The 17,043-nt window shown below is 35.0% G+C and overlaps 1 protein-coding gene across 1 annotated transcript in view; it reads right to left on the reverse strand.

The window, feature by feature from the left end:
• The window catches only part of cntnap3 (contactin associated protein family member 3), a 161,887-nt gene that overhangs the window by 73,097 nt on the left and 71,747 nt on the right, over positions 1–17,043 (reverse strand). The window contains exons 6-10 of the mRNA XM_067397378.1: positions 16,511–16,686; positions 15,490–15,627; positions 14,846–15,107; positions 12,619–12,762; positions 11,265–11,436 (exon numbers count right to left, since the gene is read on the reverse strand). Of these exons, the coding sequence (XP_067253479.1) occupies positions 11,265–11,436; positions 12,619–12,762; positions 14,846–15,107; positions 15,490–15,627; positions 16,511–16,686 (892 nt within the window). The remainder of the gene's footprint in view (positions 1–11,264; positions 11,437–12,618; positions 12,763–14,845; positions 15,108–15,489; positions 15,628–16,510; positions 16,687–17,043) is intronic.

Raw genomic sequence — 17,043 nt, forward strand, 5'->3', positions numbered from 1 at the left:
AGGGAGAGATGAGATGCAGAAATGCAAACATGCAACGTTTCAACAACTCAACATGAACTGAAAACAGGTTAATTTAAAGCTAAAGTGGGTAATATTATTAATTTAAATGGTCAACAACCAAATGTAGGTAACTTTTTAAACGGCTGATAGTTATTGTGTTCTTATTATTGTATTGTGTTTCGGTCAATGATTTTTTCAGCCCTACAAATCCACGGTTTCGACCGAGAAATTGGTTTTCGGTAGCAGAAAGTTCAGTGCATTGCTAATAATACTAATAATACTAACACTAATACGTGTTATTTGTAATGCATCTTTCATAACATGTGATAGATAACAATAATTATTAAACGTTAAAAAGCTTTATGAAAAAGATGAGCAATTGATGTGTTCCACTGTGACTGTACAGCATCACTCCTCCATCACTGTGATTCACCTAAATTGGCTATTTCAGATGCAGAAAGCATGATGAACTATCTTGATATATGACCTGCTATAAAGCTTTCAACATCGTTTGGTCATCATTTAATGTATTTTACTGCTGCCATGATCAATAGAAAGAGCAGAAAACATCAAATGAAATTGTGATTCCTGTTTTCGGGTGGTCACTGATGGCACAATGTTAATTGCACCCGGCAAATAGAGCTGACTTCTGCGAATATGGCACAAGACTCATTTGCATACAAAGGAGACGCGTTGGTGCTGAAAAGAATGACAAAGACTTAATTTACTGTAAAGACTCATGACTCAGCACTGCTCCAGCGCATTCAGCACCTGCTTAAGCTGAAACAAAACTGTTGAGTGAACTCACGCTTGTGGCTCTTTCAGATCATTACTGTGTGTTTAAGCCTCCCGACCAGCAGTGACAACCCAGACTCAACCAATGACTTTCTAAACAGCCCTGTCAAGGCATTATAGTTTCTAAATGTCTTTAGGCTGCAATGTGTTTCATGCTTTTACTAGGGTTGTGACGAGACAGTTAGCTCACGAGACGAGACGAGATACGAGACAGTAAAAATCTGCAAGGGCATTTGAAATGTTTTAATTAATCATCTTGTAATGAATGTCATTTAAGTTCTACTTTCTAAGTATGAATTATCATGAATTATAGGCAGTAAAAGACAACAAAATAAAAGGTTTTACCACAAACTCAACTGACTGGCTTCTCTCCTGATTGATTTCATACGAGTTGACCTTATAGCTGTACATGATTTATGAGCTTCTACAACTTTTGACCTCCTAACCGAACTCTTTTCCACAAACTGATCATAGAAATAAAAACAGAATAAATAAAAACAAATCACACAGTTTTCTCCTGGTCTTATTAAGTGCAAATATAAGTGCAACTATAATCAAAGTACTCTTTCAATATTCAAAATGCAAATAAGAGACCAATTTTTTTAATCATGATACAGAGCTGAGAGATGGTTACAACTACACAACAAAGCCGAAGATAGCTTTCATATTGGGAGATATTTGCATGCATCAGGGAGCTGCTTTCAAAAATGTGGGGTACTGAAATTGTGTTTGAATGTGTGCTCGCCTTTTACTTTCGCTTTCGATTTTGTGATTGTGTGTACTCTGTGAATAGGGAGCAGTGGTGCTGAGCATGAATTCTACAAGATAAGTTATTTATCAGATGCTTTTAGGCTCTGTTGTGCAACGAATCCTCCGCCATGGTCTCGTCAGTCATCTCGTCACTTACTCTCGTCACTTGATCAGTGAACTCTGATTCCTGCTGTGCTACGTATGACAGCTCATGTTGGATGAGCTGAATGGGATTGAAGAGACCTTATCCAATTTAGTTAAATGTTTTTTTTTTTTATTTCTATAAAAAGCAAAACAACAGTGGAAGCGTAATGTAAACGTAGCGGTGGCATATTGTACCCTAATTTGTCCCTCGCACTCCATCATGGCAATATCGTGAGACAGATTTTCACCTCAAGAAATCTCATCACATTTTAATCTCGCGAGATCTTGTGGTACGAGATCTCGTCACAGCCCTAGCTTTTACTGCTACTAATGTCAAGAAATACAGTAAATATTCATAATCCTAAATTATGATGATTTAAATAAGAGGGTCATGACCCAAAAATGAGTTGCAAAATCAAAATGCTATAAAAAATAAAAGGATAAATGCAATAATAAGATGCATCTAACTATATACTCCTGCATAGTTAGGATAGTAAAATACATAAATAAATAATTTATTTAAATGGACATATCCCAACATATTGCTTATCTTTGTTTGTTTATGAGGTACTTTAAAGCAGAACATTCAGTGTTGGATTAAAAGTCTAGAGATGCTTCAATGATTAATAATATCATTTGAAAACATAAAATGCAATTATCTTAATTATCTGCAATTATGTAATCAACTTTGCATGTGAGCCATATACCATTCAAACGTTTGGGGTCAGTAAGATTTTGAAAGAAGTCTTTTATGCTCACCAAGTCTTCATTTATTTGATCAAAAATACAGAAAAAAAGAGTAATGTTGTGAAATATTTTTACAATTTAAAAGAACTGTTTTCTATTTTAATAAATTGTAAAATGTCATTTATTTCTGTGATAAAAGCTGAATTTACAGCATCATTACTCCAGTCTTCAGTGTCACATGATCCTTCAGAAATCATTCTTATATGCTGATTTGCTGCTCAAAAACCATTTCTGATTATTATCAATGTTGAACACACAGTTGTGCCGCTACATATTTTTGTGGAATCTGTGATACATTTTCTCAGGATTCTTTGATAAATAGAATTTATAAAAGAACAGTCTTTATTTGAAATAGAAATCTTTTGTAACATTATAAATGTCACTTTTGACCAATTTAATGCTTCCTTGCTGAATAAAAGTATTAATTTATGATCACAGTAATGTACATACTTTAAGAACATTTTGTGGTGACACTGAAACAATGTAAGGGAACAAAAGTGCACTAGGAAAATGCAAAATGAGAATTAGTATGACATGGAGATGGAGTGGGGCAGTAGAACAGGAAACGCTGCAGAACGGACACTGTTGTGTGACTCAAACCAATGCAGTATTGGTGAAATAACGAGGCAGTTCTGCATAAACACAAAACACAGGATCTGTGGGCATGTGGCTCTTTTACTGCGGTGAGAGGGTGTATGAATGGATGCAACTTCACAGTGTGCATGATAAATAGCTCAACTTTACACCTATATTGTGTCTTTCTGTTTTGTTTCTTTTTGTGGCGATGCACTTTCACAGCTTAATTCTGAGCTTTAAAGTAACAGAATGAGAACAGGCTTTATTCACTTCAGTACTAATACTGATTATCATCAAAAATCACTAGTACTACTGCTCCCAATTAGTGTTAGTGCGTGTATTAAACCTTGGTAAGCAACTCATCTCCCACCCAAAACACACTAGCAACAAGTCAAAACACTGTAGCAACAACCCTCAAATCAATACAGTGATTAGCTCTTTAAAAAGGTAGGCGGGACTTCATGTCAAGCATCGGTAATGATACTCTACACTTGATATGCTCTTCTTATCAAAAGCACAATAAAAGCTGTATTTCTCTAACCTTGAGTGTGAGTTCACATGTCTGAGATTCAGTGAAAGTGTTGACAATGCAAAAACTCCCTCTTTATTCTGTCCATTATTCACCTTTACAAAAACACTTACTCAGCACTTTAGTCAAAGTGAGCACTACATCACACACTGTTCCTCCCGCGTCACCGTATAATCACCCTACACATGAAAACATCTTCCTCAGGTGAACCTTCAGCTTGCCACGTTATTTAAAGACAGAAAAACTGAAACAATGAACAGCAGCTCAATATGGAAAACTGTGCAGTTTATAGGCTACTGCAGTAATAAAATGCTGCATGCAAATATACATGTTAGAACATGTTTAGTTCAATGACAACACAATTTTCTGAACATTTCGTTTTATTTATAGTCTGAAGGGCAGTGGACAGAAGGATAAAGTCAATGCAAAATGTAAATAATAATCTGCAACTAACTACATAATCATGTTTAGGACAGTAAAATAAATAAATATATATTATTTAAAAAAAATCACAAAACTAAATAAAACTAAAAAAATATTTTATTAAAAAAATAAATGAATATTTTACTAAAAATAAAACTAAAATAAATATTGTACTAAACAAAAATAATAATATTTTATTAAAAATAAATATTTTACTAAATATATAAATAAAAATAAATATTTTACTAAAAATAAAATAAAAATATACATTTTACTAAAAATAAAAAATAAAAATACATACATATTTTACTAAAAATAATAAATAAATAAATTACTAACAATGAAAATAAATAAATATTTTACTAAAATATATATTTTATTAAAAATAAATAAATAAATAAATAAACATCAATAAATATATATTTTACCAAACATAATAAATAAATAAATAAATAATTTACTATCCTATCCTATCTTATCTTATTTATATTCAGTTATTTTAATTATGAATTAATTTATTTTACTAATAAATGAATTTGCTGTATTAGGAATGGAAAGTCAAGTCTTATATATTACACAATAACATACAGTATCCATACATACAAATATGTAAAATAATATGTAAAAATGAGTATGCAAATATAAGTGTTTTAACATGCTTGCATTTTTAATCCAGTGAGTGGCATCCAGTTATCTTCTCAGAAAAAATACAGTGATTTTCCATTTTAAATCTAATTTTGTGCACAATTTTCTGAATGCAAAAAATCAAATGCAACTAACTGTATAATTGTTCAAAGTTACGATAGTAAAATAGATATATAAAAATCAATGCATAAAAAAAAAAAAAAATGCATATTGTGCACTGTGTACATACTATATACTGCAAATTCTGAACACATGTACTGATTGATTTGCACTAGTACAAGGTCATCTTCTGTCATCCAAACTAAACCAAAGGACAGCACCGCCATCAGCCTTCACTGTAAGCACACGTCAGCTCTCTGCTTCCTTCATATTATCTTTGATCTGGGGTTAATATACCGCTCTGCTTTGGTCTAGTCAACACTTAGACTCATTTCAAACAGGGCCCGTGGGTTCACATGAGGCACATCATGTAAAGCCAATGAGAGCTACTGCCATCCCATATTTCTTAGTTATGGGAAGCAATGTTATTTGAGAACAACCTACAGCCCTTTTCCAGAGGTAATAACCCTCACAGTCGAGCCGCTGTTTCTGCACGGAGTGAGAGGACATCACCCACGGTCTGCCCTCGTCTCATGCCTGCAGACTCAATAATACTGTGTGTGTTAATGAGAGCGGAGAGCTACCGAACTCGATTCAACCCCACTGTTCGTGCTTTCAGAGCACAACCAAGGGTGTGATACAGATACTCGCGCTTGATGTGCTAAACTGTATTTCTAAAAGTGTCTGTGTGATTTACGTGTTCTGTTTTCATAGTATTGAATGCAGCATTTAGGCTGAAAATATATGTCAGAATTATAATGTTAAAGGGCTATACAGTGGCATGAAAAAGTATGTGAACCCCTTACAGAATCTGTGAAAATGAGAATTATTTTAATAAAATAAGTGGGATAATAAAAAATGCATGTTATTTTTTGTTTAGTACTGTCCTGAGTAAGACATTTTACATAAAAGATGTTTGCATTTAGTTCATGAGACAAAACAATAGCTGAATTTATTAAAATAACCCCATTCATAAGTATGTGAAGCATTGATTCTCAGTACTGTGTGTGGTTACCTGATGATCCACGACTGTTTTTGTGTTTTGTGATGGTTGTTCATGAGTCTCTTGTTTGTCCTGAGCAGTTAAACTGAGCTCTGTTCTTCAGAAAAATCCTGCAGCTCCTGCAGATTCATCAGTTTTCAAGCATTTTTGCATATTTGAACCCTTTCCAGCAGTGGCTGTATGATTTTGAGATTCATCTTTTCACACTGAGGACAACTGAGGGACTCAAACTCAACTATTAAAAAAGGTTCAAACATTCACTGATGCTCCAGAAGGAAACATGATGCATTAAGAGTCGGGGGGTGAAAACTTTTGAACAGGATGAAGATGTCACAATTTTTCTTATTTTGTTTTTCATTTAGTTCTGCCCTTCGGAACCAACAGAAGATACTTGCATGTTTCCCGGCAGAAAAATTAAGTACAAATTACCTTGATATTTGAATTCAAAAGTTTTCACCCTCGACTCTTAATGCATCGTGTTTCCTTCTGGAGCATCAGTGAATGTTTGAACCTTTTTTAATAGTTGAGTTTGAGTCCCTCAGTTGTCCTCAGTGTGAAAAGATGAATCTCAAAATCATACAGCCACTGCTGGAAAGGGTTCAAATATGCAAAAATGCTTGAAAACTGCTGAATCTGCAGGAGCTGGAGGATTTTTCTGAAGAACAGAGCTCAGTTTAACTGCTCAGGACAAACAAGAGACTCATGAACAACCATCACAAAACACAAAAACAGTCGTGGATCATCAGGTAACCACACACAGTCAGGACAGTACTGAACAAAAAAATAACATGCATTTTTTATTATCCCTCTTATTTTATTAAAATAATTCTCATTTTCACAGATTCTGCAAGGGGTTCACATACTTTTTCATACCACTGTATGTAGAGTTCCGAAACTCTTGTTATTAGCGACACCGGTGGCCGTAAAGTGGACTGCAGCCAGGAACTTACTTGTTTGCATATGTACAAGAGTCTGACTGCGTTCCGCTGAACCATATGGACTAGTTGCATGTGGCTGCCATGTTGGATTTTCGATCAGGGAGTGTACGCATATACACTTCCGGTTTGCTTTATGCCGGTGCAGAGTGCCGGAGTAAGCTGAAAATGATCTCTTATAGTTGTTTATAGAATCTGTTATATCACTTAAAATACAACTAAGATATATGGTACATATAGTACATAAGCCAATGGCATTTAAGTGCATGCATGCATGGGTTGGATTAATGAACTCATGGTGCATACGCATATACAATGACAAAAATGCCTGTAAATATACAACTACGATTAGAGTTGTCTGCATAAAATGCCTTGTGAACATTCACACGTTTGCCCTGTGATAAACTTATTTCCACAAATACTATTTTCTCAATTCTGCGCATATATTTTCACTTACCTACATCAATTGCTCCATCAATATGATCACTACATATTTTATGATTTCTTTGCATCAATTATCTTTTTAGATAAAAACAAGGGCTGTGAAAAGATTGCAATTAATTTACATTTTTAACTGTAGCACAAACAGTTTAATATAGGTAAGTTTTTTATTTTTATTTTATTTTTTTACCTTTAGTAAAATACGTTTTTTGCTGCTTAGACGAGACAGTTCATGATTTATGCAACAGATGCTCTTTACTCATCTCACTTGACTAAATAACTGCAGTAATTAATAGAAATGCGCATAATACTAAATAATACTAATTAATACAGTTAGTCCATATCATATTCCCATGTCTATTTATATTTCTGATGAGGACTGAGGCTTCGGTTGACAATAGCAAACATTAGATCTACATGAAGATCGAGTGTTGTTCCAAGCAGAAAGAGAATGCAGTTTTTGATCCATTTAGTCCTCCAGCTGTCAGAACAAAATCAGGAGATATATATTACAAACTTGAGTGTTTTGTATGGATAAAGAGATCCCTGTGGATCAACGCTGAGCCTGAACCGCATAATCAACAATAGAAGGACTGAAAGTCAAAGATCGCGTATCTCAGTGTATCTTGTTGAATTACCACACAGAGGTAACATTACACAATTATATAACAAGGATGTTTTCTTTCGTCTCTGATAGACTACTATCTTCTCTTTAATAATAATAATAAAAAAAAACCCTATTATGTCTAGCCAAGTTTCATATTTAAGTTTCTTCTTGCATCAAATGCAAGCATCGCTAAGACCAGAAGGTCATGAGCGGAAGTAACCATGTGCATGGTCCACATGGTGCACAGACCAAACTGTAAGTCATAGAGACTTGAAACTTTGAAAGCTGGTAGTACTCACACCGTCTACATCTTCAGCAAGGCTCATCCTCGATCGGCCTGACGGGGGCGCTACAGTGGTCAAAAGTACAAAATGGCTCATGACTCCTGAAGGATTCAAAATTTTCTGATATTTTGGATTTTTTGCAAATTAATTCTAGGTTTTTGGCACGATCAGAACCAAACCAGTGCAGCAAGATTCTCTGGAGTCTGACTGTCAATAATTATAAAGAAAGTTCAAATTTCGATTCAAAGTGTGGGAAGATGTTTTCACCAAACTTGCACACCTATGTATGAGCTCATTCTGCGGTTCCGTGAAAAAAGACATGGCAACTGTCCACTTGGAAAAAAATTTAAATGGCTACAACTACATCACCGATAGTCCGATTGACTTGAAAATTGGCATGCATAGTTTTGTCTGAGGTGCCATGATTGTCTATGAGGACATTAACGTATCTCAAAAAACATGTCCGCCATTGGCCAATGAAGTTTGAGCAGATATCAGACAAGGTTAACGGAAGCCAATCGGAACAAAACTCACTAGGGCTCTTTGACTCCTGGCCCCAAAGACCTGTGAGAAATTTGAAAGAAATCAGCCACAAGGGGGGCGCCTTCGCGTTTTTCACGTGCGTAAAGGATTGTGCATCGTGCGATTTTTAGCACATGTCCACGACATTTGTACCACATGGTAGAACTCCTCACTCTGAGCAACTTTACCTCTAGGACCACCGATGTCCATCAAATCGTTCATTAAATATTGGAGATTATTTCAAAAACTAACTTTGGCGAATTAGTCCTAGGATTTTGACTCAACCTTGATAACTATTAAAAAGCTTTGCCATCTATGATCGAGATGGTTACAGGCTCACTAATTAAAACATACCTTTTTTGTGCATGTGCTTAAATGCCTTAAAGCACTTGAACCCCGATATTCGCTGCTTGCAGCTATATTTAAAATTACACTGCTATGATAGTTTAACTAAAAAGTGTGTTTGAGGCTATATACTATATAGATCTGGCTATGTGAGACTATAGTTTTAATTAATACCTTTCCTTGACATGACACATAGACACTGCAGTACAGATGGCTCTTTCGGCATTATCCTAAACATTGTGTAAGCATTCAATTCATGTGTCTTTGAACGGAAGAGATGCTCTCGGGAACGTGCATAAACGTCACATCCTTTTGATTTTCCCGGCAGAAACGTCCTTCAGTCTACAGGCTTTTATAGACAACCTAGGAAGTCGGGGAAGGTCTCGTTTTTTAAGTTTCGCTACTGTTTACACATTTGCAATAAATTATTATTAAATTTATTAAAATTCTTATGTATAGCCCCTTTAAAGATTTTATCATCTGGATGACCAAGTGTTCAGGAAACCTGTATGGAAAACAGTCACTATTTTTGCAATTTTGTAGACACTAGGGATGCACTGATATAAAAATTCTGGCAGATACAGATATGTTGATAACAATTTTCATGTTGTATTAAAATTATTTTGTCTGAATAATAATAAAAAAAAAATCATTATTTAGGCATCAAAAATGCATGAAAAATGGATATTCATTCTGAGATGTTAAATATTACATTTAATAGTGTTTTTACAGTATTAATGTTTTAAAGATAAACTTTAAGTGAGCATTACATAATGACAAATATCATCTAAGAGAAAAAATAGGTGAAAAAGAGCATGCACAATTAAATATTCAATACTGTAAACTGGATATTTAATTGTGCATGCTCATTTACCTTATTTTTACATTTAGATTACTTTTGCCTAATACTAATTATAAATAATAATACTAAAAAATCTAATATGATACTAATATATCATGCAACCCCAAGTGATGTTTGTGCCATAGAAATGACACACTTCAGCTGTAAACTGTAACTTGCTCTTTTTTTATTAATAATATTATTTTGATATTTTAAAAAATAATATTTCATATTTTTAAAATAATAATACAAGAGAATAAAAAAGCCTGGAAGACTTTTTCACTAAAAATTAAAAGAACAACTCTCCTTAACAAGCCACAAAATTTGAGATCATTGATGTCACAAATGGTGCAGGATGAGTCTGTTCAAATCACTATATCACTCTATACTGCAACAGCTTTGCAAACATCACTAAAAACACAATAAACCAAAAAAACAAAACAAAAAAAAAAACGTTTAAACAAACAAACAAACAGAATTCCCAGAAGTCTTCAGAGCGCTGAACAAGTGTGACAGACGAAAGTGAGACCTTTCAGAATGTAAACGAGTACCCAGAGGCAACGCAACTTTCAGAGACAACAAAATCTACATCTGCATCAAGTGTCACCAGTGGTACTTTCAAAAAAACAACAACATTCACTTGAGATATAAGTGTGTGTGCCACAGGTTCCCCATCACTTTAAATTGCTCGGTCACAACAGTGCATTTAGCGTCTATCAAAAACACAGAAGAAAGAAAAAGAGCCTCGTCTTCAGGAGATTTACTTCAGTCTGAAAGCAAAATAAACCGATTTCTGCATCAAGCCAAATGAACCAAACATTCACTGACATGAAACTAACAGCAGAGAACCGAGAACACACAAAAATATTGCAGTATATACAAAAAATAGCCTACTATTTATTCAGACAGTATGTGAAACAGTGTGCAAAAGATAAATGCGTCACTATTACTGTCAGTCAAGCCCAATGCACTGCAATGAATACAGTCATTTTAACATCCAGATATGTGTAAAAATATTTTATCTTTGGGTGTCTGACTAACTAGAAAGTGTATAAATACTGCATACTAGTAATAGTATTTGGCCATTTTAAGATTATTGGCACTGGTTGATAACCATGTCTGCTTGGCAAAACAGAAGCATTACATCCTTTTTTAGTGTACAGACAGCCTTGTTAATGGAAAATAAACAATTATATGGTATAAAATAAGCACTGATTTTAGCAATTTCATCTCACCTGCCATTCAAAAGGCATATTGCTCAACTACGACTGCAAAAACAGTACAAGTTGTGTCGTTTTAAACTAAATTGTGAATAAAAGTTGAATTTATAACAAAACACTAGGCTTAGTGTTCCATTTTAATTGATCAGATGGATAAATATTCAAATGAGGGCACTTTCTCCCTGAGGCTCATCATCTGCATCTTTTAGCAAATCAGTATTCAGCTGCATTTCTCCAGCTAATTAATCGGTATATTTACATAATCAAGCCTAACGCATCTATTTGGCGAGGGAGAAAATGGAAAGCGGAACGTTTTGCGTGTTCACATAAAAGCGTAATTGACAGGAAGAGTGCTTACCTGTCAACTATCCCACACATGTCCATCTGTAGATCGCTAAAATTCCCAAACAACATCTGCTGCACTTTGATAAGATCCACTAAACCACTGTCCGTTCGGATGAGGCGCATGCATCCTTGGAAAACATTTAACGGGTTTCTGCACACAGAGCCGTCTTCCGTGTTTGGGCATCCTGCGGACAAAAACACTCACATTTTCACCCGATGCCAAATACACACAAAATAACTTTGTTGTTAACATTGCAGTGTTTTAGTATCATTAAAGGCACAATATGTACGATTTTTGGATATCCAAAAACCACTAGAACAATGTTATATATTTTGTTGACTTGTGTACTTATATTATCCCAGATGTTTCCAAGAATGGTTAAATCCAGAGAATTTTAACCAGGACACGGACGGTGTTCATGCGTCGCCTATCAATGACATCATACCAGTGTTACCCTTTTATTTTGTAAAAACCAAAGACATAGTCTTTAATATATTATATATTTTATTAGACAGGTGAGCAACTGTTTGGATACATTTACAGACAGAAAACTAATCATTATATAGCTCAACACGTTTAGTCTCATTGTTTGAATCTCATTTTCTTGATTATATTAATATGATATTCTAATATCGATCTTGTTTACTGCAGTGTGCAACAAGTGTCTCATAGCAGCCGCCGAGCGAACTTACAGAGTAACGTTATAACATCATTTTAAACACACTCAAATGTATCCAATATGATAAACAGCGCTGCGTTACCCCACATAAACTTGACCATCATCAAGCTACACCTTTTGAATAGGCGACCTCTAGTGGCAAAAAGTTACACATTGTGCCTTTAATATAATATAATAGTATATTAATGTGCGAGTGTGTGTCTGTACTGTATGTGTGTGGGTATGATTGGAAAAGAGAGTGGGAGAAAGAGAGTATGTGCTGTCCGTACATAATAAAATGTAACTTTGTTGCAAAAAACATGGAAATAATTTGACATTTTTATCCCACAACACAATTTACCCAGGACTGTATACATAATATGTGTTTGACTGCCATATGATACGTGCTCTACTGCGGCCCAAGGGAAAAACATTGCAGACTGCCATGCATGCAGAGATGGCGTTACACTCTCTCCTGAGTCTGAGCTAAAGGCAATTAAGCCACCAGCCTCCAGGAGCTGAGAGAGATTCAGCCCCAAACCGCTTGAAAGGTAAACGAATGTGCTTTTCTCAGCGGAAGGTGTGTGTTGAGTGACAAGACGGATTGATTAACGTGAAGGATTCGGCTTGTGTAGAGGGAAATTACTCCGAGCTAGCGTGTAGCTTTGTGTTAGCAGAAGGCGATGGATGGCTAAAGGTTGTTCTTACCGCCTAAGAATAGCTGGCTGTCAGGCGCGACAGGGAAGGAAGTGGACGCTGTAGAGCTGTCGGTTTTGTCCAGGGTGATTGCGAGACGCCCTCGACGGACAACTAGCTCCACCGAGTGCCACTGACCATCATTTAAATTGGCACCTGTGGAAAAAGAGCCAGCATTGTGGATCAGGCAAAAATCATAGATACTCAGCGCTGCATTAGGGAGATTATTTTCAGCTTTCAGCATTAGACTTAAAGTATATAAGAAATAGGATAGCTTGGGCTATTTCAGTAGTGTGCAAAACTGTATGTACATTGTGTACTGTATGTATATACTGTGTATGCATGAAATACCCATTTGACATCTGCCAAAATGTGCAGTACACAACTAGAGCACACTTACTGAATACTGTAAAAATACTGTATCCAATAATGCAAAGCTCATCTCAGTGTGTCAAATGAACCTGAAAGCAACTCTTTCTTGATGCAATATTTGATTGGCCAAAAGTTGAGACATTTTTACACAAAATATGCATTTAAAAAATGTTGCAGTATGCACAGTTTTGTTACGGATCCCTTGTTCCCCTGGACTCCATTTCCCATGATCCTCCTGTTCTCCACACCTGCACCCACTTCCTCGTCATCTCCCCATCTTCACAGATCACCTGCACCTGGACTCTCTCATTAGCACACCCTTTATAATGCACTCACTCCCTGCACTCCTTGTCCGTTCTGAATGTTGTGTTAAGCGTATGTTTGATGTCTCCTTGCCTATGTTCATTAAAGTATTGTCTATTTGTGGAAATCCGTGATCTGCCTCATCTCTACACCAGCATACCGTAACAAGTTTCTGCATGCACAGAATATAGTCGACCAACTACATTTAGCAAAGGTGCATTACCTTATACAACAAGAGTTTTTTTTATGCGTTTTGACTGTTCATTTACTCGCAACCGCATTTTGAGGGCTTGAAAAAGGGTTTCAAAGTGCAAGTTTTCGAAAATGATACTATTATTGTCTCTGTGTAAACTACAAAAACATGAATTTGTAAAAAACAGTGACGTCATGCGCATGTGTATTACATGATCAGTCTATAGGCGCGTAGCATTTCTTTACAAAGTGACATTGCCATCTACTGGCCCGGCATGAATAATACAGCGTTTTTAATCGTTTTCGTGGATCCGTGTGAATGGGGATCATTTTGACAACGTTGTCATCTGTACTCAAAACTTTTCAAAAATGCCAATAAAAAAAGTTTCCATTTTTAGTACATCATTGTTGTGTTAACATACCCTTAGATGCATTCCAAAATGCAATATGCTCAACTTTACAATCTATAACCAGGGTTATTATCGTTAACTAAAACTAAAACCATAAAACAAAAAACATTTTCATTAGAAATAAACAAAAATAAACATTAACTAAAATAAAATAGCAAAAAAAAAAACATATTTCAACATTTTCATTTAAAGTACTAAAATAAACTAAAAGTTTTTTGACATGTATCAAAAATGTATAAAAAATACTAATAAATATATTTCTTTTAGTGCTGTCAAACGATTAATCGCATCCAAAATAAAAGTTTGTGTTTACATAATATATGTGTGTATTGTGTATATTATGTATATATAAATGCACACTCAAACACACATGTATTTATTTAAGAAATATTTACATGTATACATGTATATTTATATTGACATATAATGTATATTATAAATAAATATAATATATTTTTGTTAAAAATATACATGCATGTGTGTGCATTTATATATACACAATATACACAGTACACACACACTTATATTATGTAAACACAAACTTTTATTTTGGATGCGATTAATCGCAATGAATCATTTGACAGCACTAATTTACTTCCAAGATGATGCCTGGATACCCAATGAGGTCACGTGACAACAATATATCATGCTACTGAAATGTTTGTGTTTGCATACTGCATACTATTTTGACCATATAGCAGGTAGTGTGTCATACGAAGTACTTCCGTATTCATTTGCTTTATCAGTAAATGTAGTTTTAGCCAGAAAGTTAAAAACATTTCCTAACTAAATTAAGATTTTTTTTACACATTTTGCATTTGGTTGATGTTTGTAATGCCACATGCTGCCATTCTCAGAGCAACAGGTGCCACTGATGTTGGCTTTGAGAAAAAAAAGAGATGTGTTTCGCTTTTACCATCAAATAAACTGAAACTATATACGTTTTTATATCTGAGTTCAACCTGCTGTGATGTCCATCATGATCCGTCCGGTCTTATGGATCTGTAGTCGTGCTCTCGCCTCGCTCAGATAAAGCCACAGTGTTCCTGCGTTATGCTGCAGGTCAAAGGTCATCAGCAGGCCCGCTTTGTTCCACGTTCTGAACTGCAGACTGACCGACATGCTTTCTCCACTGGAGACCCACGGCAAACCAAGGAAACTTCCAGGACTGGCAAACGTCACTGGCACATCAATGGATTCGGTGCATGTAAAGGTGACGTTCCCCTATAAACACACAAGATACTGTAGTATAACAAAGACCAAACCATTTTTTTATACAAATTACATTTGTGAGAGTAAAGTACCGCAGCCATGACGTCTGCCTCGTAAATTATGCATTTGCCTTCCTGGCTGTTCCTGATACCACTGTCACGGTCATTACGACAATGAATTAAAGGGTTGGTAATTGGTTTAACCCCCAAATTCCCAAGACAGTGGTTGTGAAAAAAGGAAAAACCCTTGTATAATTGAGGAGAACATGGTAAGGGTCACAGAAATACAAAGCTCTCATTATGGAAAAATTAGGCAGCCAACAACTGACAATTACTAACAAGCTAAATAAAGCAGCCCGAAGACATAACTGTATTAACACATGGTTTCTGCTTACTGCAATGACCACTTGCTTCTCTTTGGCTCGATCAATCACGCTGATATCGTTGTAAAGCACATTTTCCAAGCAGCCATGGAAGTTTCTTCTAGAATGGGCTTTCTGGAGTCCAGCCAATGAAGTACCACCAAAACTGATCTTGTAAAAGAACGACAGATTCATGTCAGAAATCACACAGATTGATGGAGTGTTACAAATTTAATATAAGCTAAACTCTCTCGACAGACTGTTGATACTATATCCAACAACGCAAAGCTCATCTTTATTTTATTTCCAGTGTGTCAAATGAACCTGAAAGAAACTTTTTCTTGATGCAATATTTGATACATTGAGACATTTTTACACAAAGTTGGATTAAATATGCATTTTTAAAACTTTTTTTTTTAATTATTTCAACTCGATAATTTAAAAAAACATGCAAAAATTGCATTTACAGTAATGAAATGCAGTAATAAAAAACTTGTAAATATCAAAAATAGTTTTAAAAAATATAATTGTTAACGAGACTAGTGTGAGAAAATCACTTTTATTATTATTTGTATTAATATTACTTAAAATAATACTTATTATTAATAATATTTCTTCATTTTATTGTTTATTTCTTATGTACCTTTCATGTCTACTTTCATGTCTAAATATATACTTTTTTTGTTTTATTGTTTTTTTTATTTCTTGTACATTTTTATGACCGCTTTATTTAAATCATTTTTATGTAAAGTACTGTTGTGTATTAAATGTGCTCTATAAATAAACTTGCCTTGCCTTGAACATGATGATAGTTTACTGTAATATAAGATATACTGTAAATTGTTGAAATGAACATACATTAGCAGTGTATCATAACAGAGTGAATTACTCAAATAAAGTGAAATCTCGTACACATGGACCTTCTAATTCTTGTTAATTGATGTTGTGTGTATAATTGATATGTGCGCATGTTTTGTGTGAGCAATTTAAAATGCTATGAGCTGCTCTGTAAATTATACTGAACTAATTGTGTGAGAGGTTGTTAACTGCTCACCTCGTTAATCTCAGAGTGACTCAAATACTCAGGGAGCTGTAACTGCTGGGTGTTTTTGTCCACGGTGAAGTTAACTAGTCCTCGAACTCGCTCGATGCTGACATGGTGCCAGTGCTGGTCGTCCAAAAGACTGCCAAGAGATACGAGAGGGTGAAAATCCCCCGACGAACCCCTGCCTGAATCAAACACAGGATCATTTGTTGGTTAGGATGACATGTTGATTTTACAAATGTGTGGTTAAACCTTAAACGTCTTTCAACAGAAACCAGCACCAGAAAAGACCATTTCCATTTCTAAGATGTTAAAGTTACTTTACCCAAAAATGAAAATTCTGTCATTAATTACTCACCCTCATGATGTTCCATCTTTGTTCAACTTCAGAACACAAATTAAGATATTTTTTTTATGAAATCCAAGAGCTTTCTGACCCCTCCATAGACAGCAATTTAATTACCACTTTTAATAGTGATGCGCGGGTCAGCTTTTTTTCCAACCCGCGGGTCCCGCTTTTATGAAATTATTTGGCCCGCCCC

This window comes from Chanodichthys erythropterus, chromosome 10 (genome assembly GCF_024489055.1).
Source record: "Chanodichthys erythropterus isolate Z2021 chromosome 10, ASM2448905v1, whole genome shotgun sequence".
NCBI lineage: Eukaryota > Metazoa > Chordata > Actinopteri > Cypriniformes > Xenocyprididae > Chanodichthys > Chanodichthys erythropterus.